This window comes from Manihot esculenta, chromosome 14 (assembly GCF_001659605.2).
Source record: "Manihot esculenta cultivar AM560-2 chromosome 14, M.esculenta_v8, whole genome shotgun sequence".
NCBI classification, from domain to species: domain Eukaryota; kingdom Viridiplantae; phylum Streptophyta; class Magnoliopsida; order Malpighiales; family Euphorbiaceae; genus Manihot; species Manihot esculenta.
In genome coordinates, this window is record NC_035174.2 from 7202398 (window position 1) to 7217425 (window position 15028).

At 34.2% G+C, this 15028-nt stretch overlaps 2 protein-coding genes across 10 annotated transcripts; both read right to left on the reverse strand.

Annotated features, from left to right (window-relative positions):
* Positions 1 to 632: 632 nt before the first annotated feature.
* Positions 633 to 9760, reverse strand: LOC110630941 (rab9 effector protein with kelch motifs). 9 transcript variants are annotated; one of them, XR_006348484.1, is made up of 11 exons: positions 9391 to 9759; positions 8229 to 8378; positions 7804 to 7971; positions 7342 to 7494; positions 7013 to 7165; positions 6315 to 6479; positions 6006 to 6176; positions 2890 to 3073; positions 2569 to 2700; positions 1702 to 1791; positions 633 to 1204 (listed from the first exon to the last, which is right to left on the reverse strand). XR_006348484.1 is itself a non-coding variant. In XM_043950354.1 (10 exons), exons 1-10 carry the CDS (start codon positions 9581 to 9583, stop codon positions 1201 to 1203), a joined length of 1431 nt encoding a protein of 476 aa, XP_043806289.1. In that variant the 5' UTR covers positions 9584 to 9759; the 3' UTR covers positions 633 to 1200. The 9 variants fall into 9 exon arrangements, 3 of the variants coding, with proteins under 3 accessions (XP_043806289.1, XP_043806290.1, XP_043806291.1); XR_006348483.1 differs by having other exon boundaries at positions 2569 to 2713; positions 9391 to 9757; XR_006348488.1 differs by lacking the exon at positions 9391 to 9759 and adding an exon at positions 8840 to 9040 and having other exon boundaries at positions 2569 to 2713.
* Positions 9761 to 10156: 396 nt separating this feature from the next.
* Positions 10157 to 13774, reverse strand: LOC110630942 (RHOMBOID-like protein 12, mitochondrial). The gene is made up of 8 exons (XM_021778600.2): positions 13210 to 13774; positions 11822 to 11942; positions 11512 to 11631; positions 11109 to 11219; positions 10982 to 11026; positions 10760 to 10864; positions 10604 to 10645; positions 10157 to 10509 (listed from the first exon to the last, which is right to left on the reverse strand). Exons 1-8 carry the CDS (start codon positions 13617 to 13619, stop codon positions 10420 to 10422), a joined length of 1044 nt encoding a protein of 347 aa, XP_021634292.1. The 5' UTR covers positions 13620 to 13774; the 3' UTR covers positions 10157 to 10419.
* Positions 13775 to 15028: the final 1254 nt, after the last annotated feature.

Consider the following 15028-nt stretch of genomic DNA (forward strand, 5'->3'; position numbering starts at 1 on the left):
AAACTGTTAATTATTTATATTAATTGTAAGTAATTTATAAAAATAACTAAGATGCTCTTCTCCTCTATCAATTTAAAAATAAATTTAAAAATCAGCGGTTCTATTCATGTAATTTCAAAACACTTGGCAAATTAATCAATATTTTTCTTAACAAATAATGAGAGCAAATAGTTAAATTTAAAAGAATAAATAGTATTTTTTATATTTTCAAAATAAATAGTTATTTATTGAACAAATTTATTAAAGCATATTAGGAAATAACAGCAATTCAATTCAATTTCAACTTTTCAAAAAAAAAAAAAAAAAGGAATTGGACTTCATGTGTTCCCTGATTTTTGTCTATTTTAAAGGAGATTTTGGGGTCAGGCTCTAACCTCTAAAATAGAACCTTCATGACCAACTTTCACTTGTTATATATACATATTCGCATATATAATATATTAAATATTAACTATATAAACAAAATAAATACCAATGGATTAAAAAAAAAAAGAAGTTTTTAAGATTACGGTATGCAGATTTCTTGGTGATTATGGTTGATCATTTAAAGCATATTGTACCATTCTAAAATTAAATAAATTGACATGGTTAATTTAAAACTCTTCTATGTAATCAATAAGCAAAGAAGAATATGAAGAAAATAAAATCTATATAACTGGTAATTCCACAAGTTAATTTCCCTTCAGAAAGAATTACAAAAAGAAAAAAGAAGTAAAAATTGGTGCCCTTTCTGTGAAACTATAACCTAAGAGACATAAACTGAAAGGTAACCTACTTCAGCTACTCTGAGAACAAAATTCTGTCACAGACAGTTAATGGTTTCTGATAAAGCAAACCTCTTTTCCTCCTCACTGTCTTGAGCAGTCAGCTCTGGAGCAAAGCAGAGCAGTAACTGATCATAAGACATGGCAAATTTTACAAACAGAACTCAATCATGGTATTAGAACAGCTAATGTTTTAAGTATAGAAGAGACTATTAGTTGTTGGAGAAGGAAAAAAAAAAGCAAGAACTAGCAGATTACTCCAGTTAGCAGACTCTGTGAAACACCAGTCAAGCGTATCTATTACCACCTTCAAGTCGATAATGTACAAAGGCAGGTGGTTCAGTATCATGACATTCAAAAATTTTCATTCTTCACCATTGAAACTTGATTTCCCTCGATCACGAACTACTTTGAAAGTTGGTGACTTGGTGTCCTTCTATCTGTTAACAGCAACCAGTTCATATAAAAAGACTTAATAAAAAAAGGATAAAATTGCACTCCATTTAAAATTTTGACCTAAATTGCCTAAATTTAAAGCATTGGATTAGAACATAATAGCATGAAGTGGAAGATCATGAACAAATCACAAATTAGCAGTTCAAAATAGCTAGCTATGGAGATTACAAATTCAATCTCAATCCAATACATCACTTCGTCACCTGATTTTGTGCATGTAAAGACATTTTTTCCCTTCTCGGAATATTATCTTTAAATAATACTTGATAACCTATTACAGTTTTTATCATTGCAAAAATTTCCAGAAAGTGCATCAATCATCACAACTTGTTGGCTCGCATTGCCAGCACACCAGAAAGCTGATTGCCGATTTATATATAATCGTCTCTAACATTTTGATCTAACCTAGCCCAAGATTTTCAAAATTTGGTTCAGATTCCATTGCATAGAGCTTGAAGCATCCAGAAACCTAGACTCATACCTTGAATTATGGACATAGTGATAAGAGTCCTCGGCAGCATTTGGAAATTCAGCATTAGAATTTGGGGCTCCTAATGGTACTGGATTGAACCTGCAGAAAATTCAAAAGATAGTGATTAACAGGTCAATTATACATCAGATTAGTAAAAAGAATGCATGATAAGTTGCTCATTCAATATTTGAACAACTGTTGATAATTTTGGAGAAATAGATGCTCCCTTGATCAAAATATAATTAAAGAGAAAAAAGAAAAGAATGGTAATAAATTATAGAAATTTCTAGAACATGAGGCATGAACCAATCATCCTGTGATATGTGGCAGAAAGAGCTGTGAAGTGGGATTTTAAATATTTGCAATCATCCTGTGATATGCAGTAGAAAGAGCAACTAATTTCAATACATGTATGACAGAGAAATTGCATAATCACCTTTCTCATCTATATTTGTTGCTCCCTAACAGCTGAATCGAATTTAGTTTTAAACATTTTCTTTCCAATTTCCAGTTGCGTTAGCATTAAACAAGTGAACTATGCATAGGAAACCTTTGGCAAAAACAAATGTGACAGGTTCTCCATGTTTTCTTGATGAACTGAACCAATCATTAAGAAACTATTAGAAGCTATTTTTGCCAGACTTTATCCTTAATAGTTTCTATATTTTCTATCACAATTGAAGAAAGATCAGATTAATGCAAAACTGGGCAATTTGCTGCTGCTATCAGCAAACACCCTAACCATTGTTGCAAAATGCACCAAACTATAACCTATATAGAGCTGTGAACTTTAAAGAGTATTTCCATTTAAAAGAAACTAGCAACACTCTGAAAACCTGAAGGTATGACTGGGAAAAAAAAGGAAGAGGTCTAGACCTCATGGAGTTGTGAAACATCAGAAGATGCTAGGTTCTTCAAATCAGGAGCAACAGCAGCTTCTGTCTTGGGTTCATGTGATGCAGTCTCCTTCCCATGAGAATTTCCTGGTTGTATGTGCTCAACTGCAACCTGCTTAAGGATTCTAGAAACTTTTGATTTGTTATTGTGATTGCATTCAACATACTTGTATCAATTCCCACATCAGAACTTTTCCTAATTTGGCCATACAGAAATCTAGAAAACCATAATTCAAATGCAATGGATTCACAGTAATTCATGACTGATGAACAAAGAAAATAAAAATAACCATTTTCTCACCTAGTATTACAATTAGCCATCTGGGGAATGATTGGCTTGTTGGCAAATAATATTCCACGTAAAGGCCTTCCATCTATAATGGTCTCAATGGTATAGCCATGGGCAAAGCTTTCAGTGACTTTGGCTTCAAATGTCTTCTTCCCTTGATGAAGCTGCACATGCTTCAGTTGCAAATCCTCTCTGCCTGTGAACAAAGCACTAAATTTTTGGAACATGATTTACATCCCTTTTAATAAATATTTCACACAATTATTACAACAATTATTTACCACTACCCTCGATACCTCAGTTTATATTGATGAAAACAAAAGTAAAGCCCCACATCAACCAAGTCCTAGTAAGAACTGCTCAGTTTTTAGCTGATAACACATTAGTGTAGTCTGCTATACAGCATAAGTGACTGGAAAGGTTTCCAGCTACTTGATTTCTAGCGTGCTAAACAAATTTTATCATTTATGGTCCCACTGGCTGTGGTTTCTGTCACTATTTCTCACTGGATTTAAAGAACATATACTCTTTTGCAATTATGAGACAAAATGCATTAGAACAGCAGCAACAGGGAAGAAAAATCAGAGTACTAGAACTTCCTCCGTATCTGCATGGGCATATCCTATATATACATATATATATATATAGAGAGAGAGAGAGAGGCATCACACCATCCATCTTGAGTTTTGGAAAAGGAAATTCCTTTTCATGGAGAAAAAAGGAGGACATGACTCATGACAGACCTAGTTCTTGGGCTAAATGGCTTTTCCTTGCAGAATGGTGGTATCATTCTACATACCACACTGCCATTACAAGGACCCCATGACAGACCTAGTCCTAGAACTTCCTGTTACTTATAAGCTTGAATTGCCTGCTTCTTCCACTGTCCATCCAATCTTTCATGTCTCCCCGTTGAAAAGGAAGCTTGGGGATAATGCAGAGCCTATGGTGCAACTACCAGTGCTCATGAAGATGAAATGGCGATAGCTCCTGAGCAAGTCCTTCAAACAAGAGTGGCGTCTCGAGGAGGGAACATGCGTCTCAAGTGCTGACTAAATGGCAACATCTGTCTCCTGAAGATGCTACTTAGGAGGACAAGTCCTTTATGTTAGCCCAATTCCCAGACTTTGCACATTCATTGGGACAAGAATGTGCTAAAGGAGGGGGTATTTTTACATATAGAAGGACTAGATATAGGAAAAAGTAGTACACTGAATTGATGAAAACAGTTACTCTAACTGATTCTTGTATATAATATATAAACAGAAGGGTAAAGCCTATTGAGCGCATTCATAATCAATAAAATTCAACTAATTTTCCCTCTCTCTCTCTCTCTCTCTCTCTCTCTAATTCTTTCTCAAATTCCCTCCCTTTCTTCTCCTACTCCCTCCTTCTTCTTTCTGTTAGATTCTGGTAACTGTCATTGAAGAGTCAATATCTGTTAGGGTTCATCCCTAACATGACAATGTTCTAACAGCTCACCCAAAGTATAGAACATCAAGATATTGTACAGGAGGGAACAATTAAGAAGACTCCAGAGACTACAAGGCAGGCCTTCAATGTGAACAAAATATTTTCACTTTTCATGTGCAAAAACCCTGTATAATGTATGCTAGGTGAGCATCCAACCCTAAAGATTAAATAATAGATAAAGAGCTCCATCCATAGTGTTGAATCCCGCATCGGTTGTGGAAAGGGGTAACGTGCCCCTTATATGGGCCATAGACACTCCTTCCCCTTGAGCTAGCTTTTGGGGTGAGTTAGGTCTGACCCAAATTTAACATGGTATCAGAGCCTCCCCATCCGATGTTGGGTGCCCCATAAATATGCCACGCACCAGTAAAAAAATTCTGGGCGTGAGAGGATGTGTTGAATCCCACATCGGTTGTGAAAGGGGGTAACGTGCCCCTTGTATGGGCCATAGGCACTCCTCCCCTTAAGCTAGCTTTTGGGGTGAGTTAGGCCTGGCCCAAATTTAACACATAGCAAATTTATACTTGACCTATGAAAGAACACTCAATCAACCCACCCCATCCATTCCCCCAACCTCCTGATGCAGGCATAATGTAACTAAACCAGACACAAGAACATTAACACTGTATTTGACAACAAAAATAACAATAATAGCCCAGCACCAGGGTCAACAGCAGCAAAATTTAATACCATGTTATTTAAGTGTCCAATATTGTTGCTGAGGGCGTCAAAAGGCACCAGGCGAGGCGAGGTGCCACCCGCTTGGCTGGCTGGGGAAAGACGCCCTTCAAAGAGGCAAGAAACTCCGACCCCTGAGGCACCAAGCAAGAGGCCCCAGAGGTGTCGCCTCACTGAAATTTGGTAATTTGTTTAAATGCTCTTAAACAGCAAAACAAAAACCTAGCATCTCCCAATCTGTTTCAAACAGCAGGCAGCAGCCCCAAAGAGTTTTTTCTTTCTCTCCTAACAGCAGCCAGCAGGATATGTCTCTATTTTCTCCATCTTTCTCTCCTTTTCTTCTGCTTCATTTTGCTTTCTCCCCATCTGAGCATATTCCATTATTTATTTTTTTAAAATTCTTTCATCTTCTCTTCTCTCTTATTTTCTTCTTCCATTCTCTTGGTCCCTTCCAAAAGTGACACTATGGCAGTATATTTTTTATTTTAATTACTATGCTTGGATGTATAATTGTGTATATGTATGTTAGTATGTACATGTATGTATAATTTTTGTGTGTGTGTGTTTGTGTGTGTGTATATAGGCTCCCAACCTCAAAAAAGCTATCGCCTAAGCCATGGGGTAACCTCACCTATTGCCTTAATAACACTGGTGTCCAACCTAAAAGCTTTCAAGATACATTTAAAGTTAGATATAAGTTTAGTACTTGAGAGGACACGTAAACATCTCACGTGAACAAATAGTAGAAGATTGATTAGTACCAATTTATTTCATAAAAAAAAAAAAAGAAGAAAAGATTTTGAGCAGGAGAGATGTAATATTATCACGCACTCAAGCAACTTTTCATCACCATAATGGTTGGGACCACCTTTGTTGATCTCCAGTCCAGAAATTTGCACATGAAGGATGAGCAACTTCAATATTTTGCAAGAAAACTAAAACAGATCATTCCAAAAAGAGAATGACTTGTATCTTACTTGGCTGGGCATAAGTTGGCACAGTCTGGTGCAAGTCGGTCCTTGCATCAATTCTAACCAGAGCTTTATCATGTACAGGAGAGTTAAGATTTTGATCTTGGCACTTTATCTTCAATTGCTTCCGCAAGGGCAACTTTTCTAGTCGCCCTTCATCTTGCACGCTTGTAAGTCCTAAAATTAGACAGTTTATCAAGTTATCCAAGTCATGCAAAAGCATAAGCTATTTGAAGGATTTGCATCACATAATCAAATCTCCATATCAGGTAAGGAAGTTTAGCTCAAGGAAAATTTGAAAAGGCTGCACTAAACCTGTGTACAAGAAAAACATATCGTCCAGTGCCTCAAGACTCTTATCACAACCACCTATGAGAACCAGTACACCACCCATCTGTGGATCTAAACAGTCACCCGCCACAGAAAATCTTGCAGAAGGTCCAATTCCTGTAGTCATCACCTTTGTCCATACACCAGTGTCTGCAACAATAAAGGATTGTGGATGATTATGAGGGGAAGGGACCTTCAGATATACCAATAATTGAACAATAAATCAGCTTTTATATAATAGCCACTCAGAATGAAATTAAATAGTTTATTTATTTAACTCAAATTAAGCAATCGTTCAGCAGAAATATAGGCATTGCAGGTTTCAAACTAGCCACATACACATGTTCTGAAAACCGTTCAGCAACCTCACAAAAAGGATCTAGAAACTCAAACACTAAATTCTTCCTACCATTTCTAAAATGTTTATTGCGGCAGTAACAGTCAACCTAATACATGGTATATTGCACCTGTAGGAATTCAATGACCCATCTAAGTTCAGAAACACTTGCCTTGCTGTATTGTTTGTGTCTAAATGACACAACTACCAACCTACAGGACCAGTCTTCTAAATGAAAGATTCCTCGACAACATTATTAAAACAATCTTTAGAAAGGCAGGGAATGTTACAGAAGTGCCATTTGGATAGACACTAAAAATTTTATAAGTAGCAGCATTATACATACCAACATCAAGCATATATAGGTCGTCATACAGATTTTGAGCATCTGTAAATCCACCAAACACCAATAAATTATTGCCAAAAGCAACAGTAGAGTGACCAGCTCGAGGTGGCAACCTCTGGCCTGTAGTGTTGAGCTCCTTCCATACAAGAGTTTCTAATAAAATACAAGAATATCAAACATTGCATAGCAACAAGTATAATGTTGGTTAGCATCCCTCCAGTCCAGTTAGAACAAAGAAATTAATTTACAAACTCATGTAACACTGGAAATTAACCCCTTGTGTGCATGTGGTGTATGTATTTATACAGGTATATTAAGAATAAGTAAACCTGCATCAAGGATGTGTACATCAGACAAATAATAATCACGTCCATCTTCACCACCAATCACAATGATTTTGCCCTTCAAAGATGAGCAAGTATGGCTATCACGTGCAGAAGGGGGGGTACCAGATGCTGCCACTTGTTCCCAAACATATGTCTCTGTTGCAGCAGAGGGGGAAGGAATAAAATAATAAGTTCATGTCTCTATAAAAAAACTCACTCACTTAGATGCTGCACAAAAAATTAAAACTAGGGTCCATAGTAGGTGAAGTGGTGAACAAATTTAGAAAGCTCAATTCAACCTTCTGCTTGCTTATCCAACCCCAAGAAAGAGAAGGAGAGAAAGTCCTATTCATATTTGGACTTCCATATGGATGCATGGTATACATGGATCAGAGGGTAACCAAAGATCAGAATAATCAAATTCTAGCCCAAGTCACTATCAAGCCAAATCTACATGGAAGTTACCTGTATTTAAAATGTAAAGATCATTGTAATACACATCATCATCATTATTTGAAGATTTTCCGCAGCCACCAAATATGAAGAGACGTTTACCAACAAGAGCAGCACTATGACCCTCCCGTGCCTCTGGTCCCTCCCCTCTCACTGTTGGAGAAATCCATGTATGTGATGCTACAATCAGAACACATGAGACATGTTAAGTAGATGAATCAAATCATGACTACCAGCATCAAACAGACGATGAACAGAAAATTCAAATCTCATCTCTTATACAGTATTGAGTGGGAAAGCAACACAACTAGATTCCATTAGCAAAAACTTTAATGGAAAAGGAAATTTTACTCCATGAAACTGAATATGTGACCAGAATGCCAATTGCTAAGGACATGAAATATTACAAAAAAAACATAGAGAAAGGCGTTACTCACAAGTATCTAATATATGGAGATCCTTAAGAGGGTTTATCCCATCAGTGCCCCCAAACACAAACAGATTGTCGCCAACAGTAGTACAACTGTGGCTGTCCCTTGGAGTGGGTGGCGTACCTTTTATCACTGGTTGGCTCCAACTCTGCATGGCTGCAAGTCAGCAACAGAGTATAAACCATGTGTATGGAGGGTAAAAATCTCCATAAGAAAATCAAATAACACAAGAAGCATAACGATTTAAAAGGGAAAAAATTTGTTTACTTAAAACCATTAACACCCCAGCATGAGACAATAAATGCATCTTGAGTAGCAAAAATCATAAACACTATTAAGTAGCAATGCTTTATATACTACTCTCTATTACAGTGATATATATTCCAGCCATAGAACTCTGAAAGCAAAGGGGGAAATGGAAAGAAATTAGTGTCAGTCGATAAAACTTTAATAATAACAGCAACAACAACAGCAGCTTAACCAGCACCTAAACACAATTTATAAAGCAGACGCCCGACAAAATATTCATGCCTCACAACAAAAACAAAATCCCAATTATAACCCCTCCACTCAAGGTTCTATAAAGTAAAGGTCATAGGAGGTGAAAGTATCAAAACCTCCTGACGCTCAGTGGGTTGAAAAGTGAAGTTTTTTGAGGTGAGAGAAAACCTCCAACGTCTAGTTTCGAGTAAGAATTTACAAGATTTTAATTAAGTGATTTCTTTTTTAAGAATTCTTTTCTTTGGAACCAAGAATTCAATTCTTCTTTAAGAAAACCTTAAATACAAGAATCCATTTAAATTCTTTTCATGTAAAAATACTTTAAAACCTACTCCTTAAAACTCCAAAAGCTTCCTGCAAAAAGAAAAAAAAAATAAATAAAGAAAGAAACTTGACCTTAGCCAAGGTTAACCCACATTAATGCCAAACAAGGAGGGGCCCATAAAATAAATCCGCAAAAAAAAAAAGAACAATCTCAGCTGTTTTCCATCATAACAAACAGAAAACGTATAGCAAATAAAAACAGGAAAAGAAAGGGGAACTTTATCTCAGCCCGACTGCCAACAACGGAAGCAAGCCTCAAAATTTGCGGAGATCATACAGGATGAAAATGGAGAAGATAAAAAGACGAGAAAACAAAAATGGAGGAGATCGAGTGAATGCCCACCAGTGTCAAAGACATGAACTTGGTTGGTCTGGCAGTTATCTTTGCCATATCCACCGAAAACATAGAGAAACCTCCCTCCTTTAATGGAATTGCAGGAGTGCCCCCACCTCTTCCCTGGCCCATTACTCTCCTGCTGTCTTTGAGCTCCTAGTTGTTGGTGGATTGGTTGCAGCTGGAGCCTTTCCCACCTCATTTTGATGGAAAATTTCAGAGGATAAAGTAGAAGCGGTAAAGATTTAAATTTAAGAACAGTGGAACGACGAGAAAGAGGTGAGATTTCTGGGGAAAATAGTGTGATTTTCGTTTTGTGTTCTCATGCAAAAAAAAGAGAGAGAAAGGGAGAGGGAGAGAATGCTTTGTATATGGTGGGCTCAAAACAGGGCTGGCCGAAGACGTGGCACATTTACAGTTAGCTGATGTGGGAGCCACACTGAAGGAACGCATAGGTGGATTGGGCATGGCCCATCAAAGGATGGGCCCTATCCAATTATCTTGCGCTCCTCATTCACTTGATCATCAGTTATTAATCATAACAAGACCCCACAAAGAGACAACAGAGATCTTCTCTGTTAAAGTGCAATTCCAGTGAGCAATGACCCCAATGCTTTGCTGCTATATCAGACGCTTTCTACATGTATATGAGTTTCAGGATCGATCGGAAGCAGGGCAAAAGAAATATGTTCTTATAATTTCTTTTACTACCTATATTTGATTTTTCAAATCAATTATCAACTAATTTTAGTAGAAAATTGGAGAATAAGACTGGAATTTAAATGTGAGTAATATATTTTTAACTACTAAATTCAGTCGAACTAGATACTACAAGCAAATGTTTAGTTTGAAGAATCTTTGCACAAAAGATAATATAATCCTGCTGATGGGGTTGCTAGAAACTGCAACAATGGTAGATGACATAGCCATATCCTCCACTCCACCAGCAAATCCTTACATTTACCAGTGCATTTGTTAACGCTTCAAAAAGCTTTCAGTAACTGAATGCAAGCCAGTATAATATATCTAATCAAGAATTCAAAGACGACCCTTCTTAATTCGACCATATGCTATAGCTGCAACTGCAAGACCCCCCAAGTGTGTTGAACCTGAAACTTTGCTATTTCCCTGGAAATAGCAAATTCACCACAAAATCAACGTAAAAAAGAAAACTTTTCTTGGAAAGACTGATAACACAGCAGAAGGAAGAAAATCAACCCACCTGCCATACCCTGAATAAATCCGTCCCAATAATAAAGAGTCCCTAAAACGATGATCAAAGTAAATATCAGAAGCATTTCAGAAATAGACTCAAACAATCTTCTTCTCCTTCTTCTTCTTCTTCTTCTTCTTCTTCTTTTAGGGTAGGAAAACTTACCACTAAGGCGGCACGAACTGGTATAATAAATTGCAAGTAAATAGTGGATCCTGGATTCAAGAGTATTTCTAGCATCAATATAGCATTGACGGCCCCACTACTTCCCTGAAGAATACAGAAGCATACTCATGAATTGGTGACATGGTCTTCAACATTCATTGAGTCAGACAGTTTGAGTTTAGCAGAAAAAGAAAATGAACTTGACAGTTTCCGGAAACATACCAATCCTGGAGTTCCCGAGGTGTCCTTCTCCGACATTCCTTGTCCCTGTAGTTGCAAAAGGCTGAAATCAGAGCCAGGTTTCTGAGCCCAGGAACATTGTAAAATTTGGAAAGGAAAGAAGTTTTACCTTTGTTGATAAGGCCATAAAGGCATGGTGTAACAAGTAGAAGAGTGAACCGCCAAGTGCCCCAGCTAGATACAACTTTAACAAGTGCTTAGGTCCGAGAGTTCTTCCAATCTTGAACGGTGGAAAAGAAAAGGAGAAGGAAGACAGCACAGAGCCACAAATACATATTAGAAACTGATTGAAGAAACAACTTATCTAACAAAGTAGAAAGGAAAGGCAGAAATGTAAGGTGTCTACATAATCTTTACAATCAAGATATATAATTTTAGATGCAGTGTCAATCTTAGATTAGATGGATCATGGGTGTATACATCCAGAAAAGTATAAGGATGTCCGAAACAGAAGCAGTATATAAGAGCAAAGGTTGTAATGAAGAGAAGGTTTTGTAGTTTTCTAATCATACTTTCCTCCCGAAGAAGTAAAGCACACACGTGTTGGATATGTAATGCCCAGCATCAACATGACTGAATGAAGAAGTAATTAGCGTGTGAAGACGTCCACTTCTGAAATTGTCCATTGAAATCTGCTCAACCACATCAAGATATATAGTTAGGGTGACATAGAGATTGAATTAAATTACAATCAGATATGAAAAAACAAGTCCTTATGTAAGAAAAAACAAGACTGTATGCTAGAATGAAGGTGTCCCAGTGAATAAAGTTCCTTTGATGAATCAGAGAAAAGGTTGGTTCATAAGCCAGGGGTTCACTCACCATAAAGTTATCCGCCATAAATTTTTTATCAGCGATCTGCCATAGCGTAAAGACAGCGACATTTATAAATATCAAGCCTAAAACCATATTATCAGCTGGTACCCTGTTGAACCATGATCTCCTGCAAACAATAGAAACAAAGTTTCTCATTTAATAAAAAAAAAAGCTTATTTACCTAGAAAATCCAAAATTTTTTATTATTCTATAACTTAATCCAAAACTTTAAAAAATTAATAAAATTATTTTTTTTTGAATCAAAATTAATAAAATTGTTTAAAATTATAAATTTTATTGCTGACGGTATTTAAATTTTAAATTTAAATGAGAAAGGGAATCTTGTTGATATGGTAATATAATGTATATTATTTTTTTATACTTATATGCCACCTAAATAAGTGTTATTTATATAAAAAAATCTAAAATTTTATATTATTTTATAATTTAATTTAAATCTTTAAAATTTATTATAATTTAATTCAAAATCTCTTAATTTATTTTTTTCATTTTTATTTGGCTGGTGCAAAAAATCATAAGTTTAACTTTTTTCTATTTGTCCTTAATTTCAACAGAAATTGTAACCGGTCTTATATTTATTAATTTTTTATTTTAATTTTTTTTATTAATAATATTTATTTATAATACGTGAATATAATAAAATAATTCACATCATATAACCCGCTATTTTCAATTTAAATTTTAAGTTTAAATATAATTCTAATAAGTGTACAATTTTAAATAATTTTATCTATTTTTAAATTTTAAATTAAATTACAAGATAACAAATTTAATTTTCCATGTAAATAGCTCTAAAAAATTATATAAAAACTCATATTTCCTTCCCAAATTACCTTCCAAACATAATTAAGGAGAGCAGTGCAACTAAATTCAGAAAAGTTAACGTACGCTGAATTCAAATGAATCAGGAATATAAAATTTATTAATGAGTTAGATTTATTTAGAAATAAAGTTTATTTTAGATAAAACTTCAGGTTATAAAATTTCATTTGACTATAATTTCATTTATTTTTGTTTTCGAAAATTTTTAATAACAAAAAAATATTTTTACTTCCTAATTAAAGTGAACACAATTTTAATTTTATGAAATTTATTTTAGAATTTTAGTAAAAAATATATTTAGATATATTTAAGTTTGTGAAATTAATAATTAATATTTTAAGAAACTAAATATAAAAATAAAATTAATGAATTAAAAAGATGAAAATGTATTTCAATAAAGAAAAATTGTTTTTTGGTTAAGAATAAAGGAGCATTTGGAAGCCATGACTCATTGGCAAAATGGGCCGTAAGAATTCAACACAGTAAAGCAAGCAACTAAAAAGAAATCTATGAAATAGCAAAGTTCTTGTAAACCAAAAAAAAACAATTACCAGCTCCGTCCACCTGAACCAAAACCATGTTTTAACCCAGAATATCCTCTAGAAAACCCAGCTCTGGAGATCCCAAATTTGTATCCAGCTCGCCCTTTGCTTAAGAACTTGAAATGGGTATTTGATACATTAGACATAAACTGCTTTGGAAGCCATGGGTTTGACAGAAAGCCATGAACTTTCCGAGAAAGAGTGTGTTGGGAATGACATGAATGGAAAAGGTGATTTGGATTAAATAGAGACAAGCCAAATATGTAACTTTGTTGCCGGTGGCCATGGTGGGTTGATTTGGCAAGAGAAGTGAATGCATTGTAACAAGGATGAGAAAGTGGAAGTGAAGAATTTGTACTGATGATGAGTTTTTTAGAGGAATTTGATGAGGCATGTTTGAGAGATAAGAGCCTCTGCATTTTGTTTTTTCTTGTGGAGCTATGGGTGTTTCAGCTTTTGCTAGTTTGAACATGAATTCTGCGTTTGCTTTTAGAACATGGCAGCTTCTGAGCTCCAGGCTTCAGCCTTCAGCCTAGGTCCTATGAGGCTATGATCTAGTACAACGTACGATTTGTTGAAGAATTATAATAAAATAATAAAATTTAAGCCCCATTGAATATAAATATAATAAAATTTTATTTTTAATTTATAATTAAATAAAAAATGTATAAAAAATAAAGTAAAAATGAGATTGATTTTTTTTTTTATGGAAATACAGATTATTTATAGAAAAAAAATTATTATATACTGTTATAAAAATTTTAAAATTTTGTAAATAAAATTTCTAACGGTTATAAAACTTTTCATGACAATAAAATTTTTTAAAATTTAAATTTATTTTATAATAAGATTTTCATATTTGGGGTATTGAAATAAAAGCAACTTAGTTTTGCCAGACAACTTAGCTTTGTTTGGGTATGTAGAAAAGGGAAGGATAGAAAATAAACTGAGGAAAATAGTTTCCATAAAAAATTGAGGAAAATAGTAACACTTTGTTTGGGAGACTTTTTTGTGCGGGAATGAAAATAAACAGCGAAAGATAGTGAAGAAAAATAAAAATAGTGAAAAGTTATTTTTCTTTTATTGTTTAGATGTTAGGGAGGAAAGAAAATAATGGGAAAAAAATAATTTTTTAAAATAGTAAAATAATTATTTATTTTTTATATTTGGAATTAATATAAATAGTTTTATGCATAAAAATATAATTATCTTTATGTTTCACCCATAATAATTTTAATTTATTATTTTTTCCTTTATTTTCCTTTCTTTCCCTATTTTTCTCTATCCAAACAGTCTCTTTTTTTTTTTTTTGAACTGGGAAAACAGTCCTCTCTTATTTTATTCCATCTAAACATAATGTAAAACCATAGGAAAATAAACTAAGGAAGAAAAACATATGTTCTTTTCCGTCACTTATTTTCTCTCTAAAAGCTAGAAAAATGAAAAAATTAAAGTGAAAAATATCTTGTTACTTGTGTAATGACATGCATATCTCCTAACTTTTTTATTATTTTTTTAAATTCTATATTTTACTTTTTTTTCTTCTAAATTAACATTTGAATTTAAGGTGCAATTTCCAATAAAATTTCATTATAATAAGAAATCCTTATCTGACAATCGATATTACCGCAATAATAAATTTTAAAAATAAAACTTAGCTACCATATCTGTAATAGTATTTATCTAACGAAAAATACATTAAAAAAAAATTTTAAATGCGAAAACTAATATCAAATGTACCTATAATCGAAATTCTAATATCCCACGGTAATAGTAAACGACGAACTAGAAAGGGTATTATAAATTATAGCAAAATGAATATTGGTGG

Excerpts from the sequence above, each read along its gene's own strand:
- LOC110630941 (XM_043950354.1), bottom strand. The coding sequence starts at position 9,583 with ATGAGGTGGGAAAGGCTCCAGCTGCAACCAATCCACCAACAACTAGGA. Across the intron at positions 3,074-6,005 it reads GCCAACTTATGCCCAGCCAA|GCAGAGAGGATTTGCAACTG; the intron begins GTAAGATACAAG and ends CTTTGTTCACAG. Across the intron at positions 1,792-2,889 it reads ATGGCTAATTGTAATACTAG|GTTCAATCCAGTACCATTAG; the intron begins GTGAGAAAATGG and ends AATTTTCTGCAG.
- LOC110630942 (XM_021778600.2), bottom strand. The coding sequence starts at position 13,619 with ATGCAGAGGCTCTTATCTCTCAAACATGCCTCATCAAATTCCTCTAAA. Across the intron at positions 11,943-13,209 it reads GGTTCAGGTGGACGGAGCTG|GAGATCATGGTTCAACAGGG; the intron begins GTAATTGTTTTT and ends TATTGTTTGCAG. Across the intron at positions 11,027-11,108 it reads TTATGGCCTTATCAACAAAG|GGACAAGGAATGTCGGAGAA; the intron begins GTAAAACTTCTT and ends TTGCAACTACAG.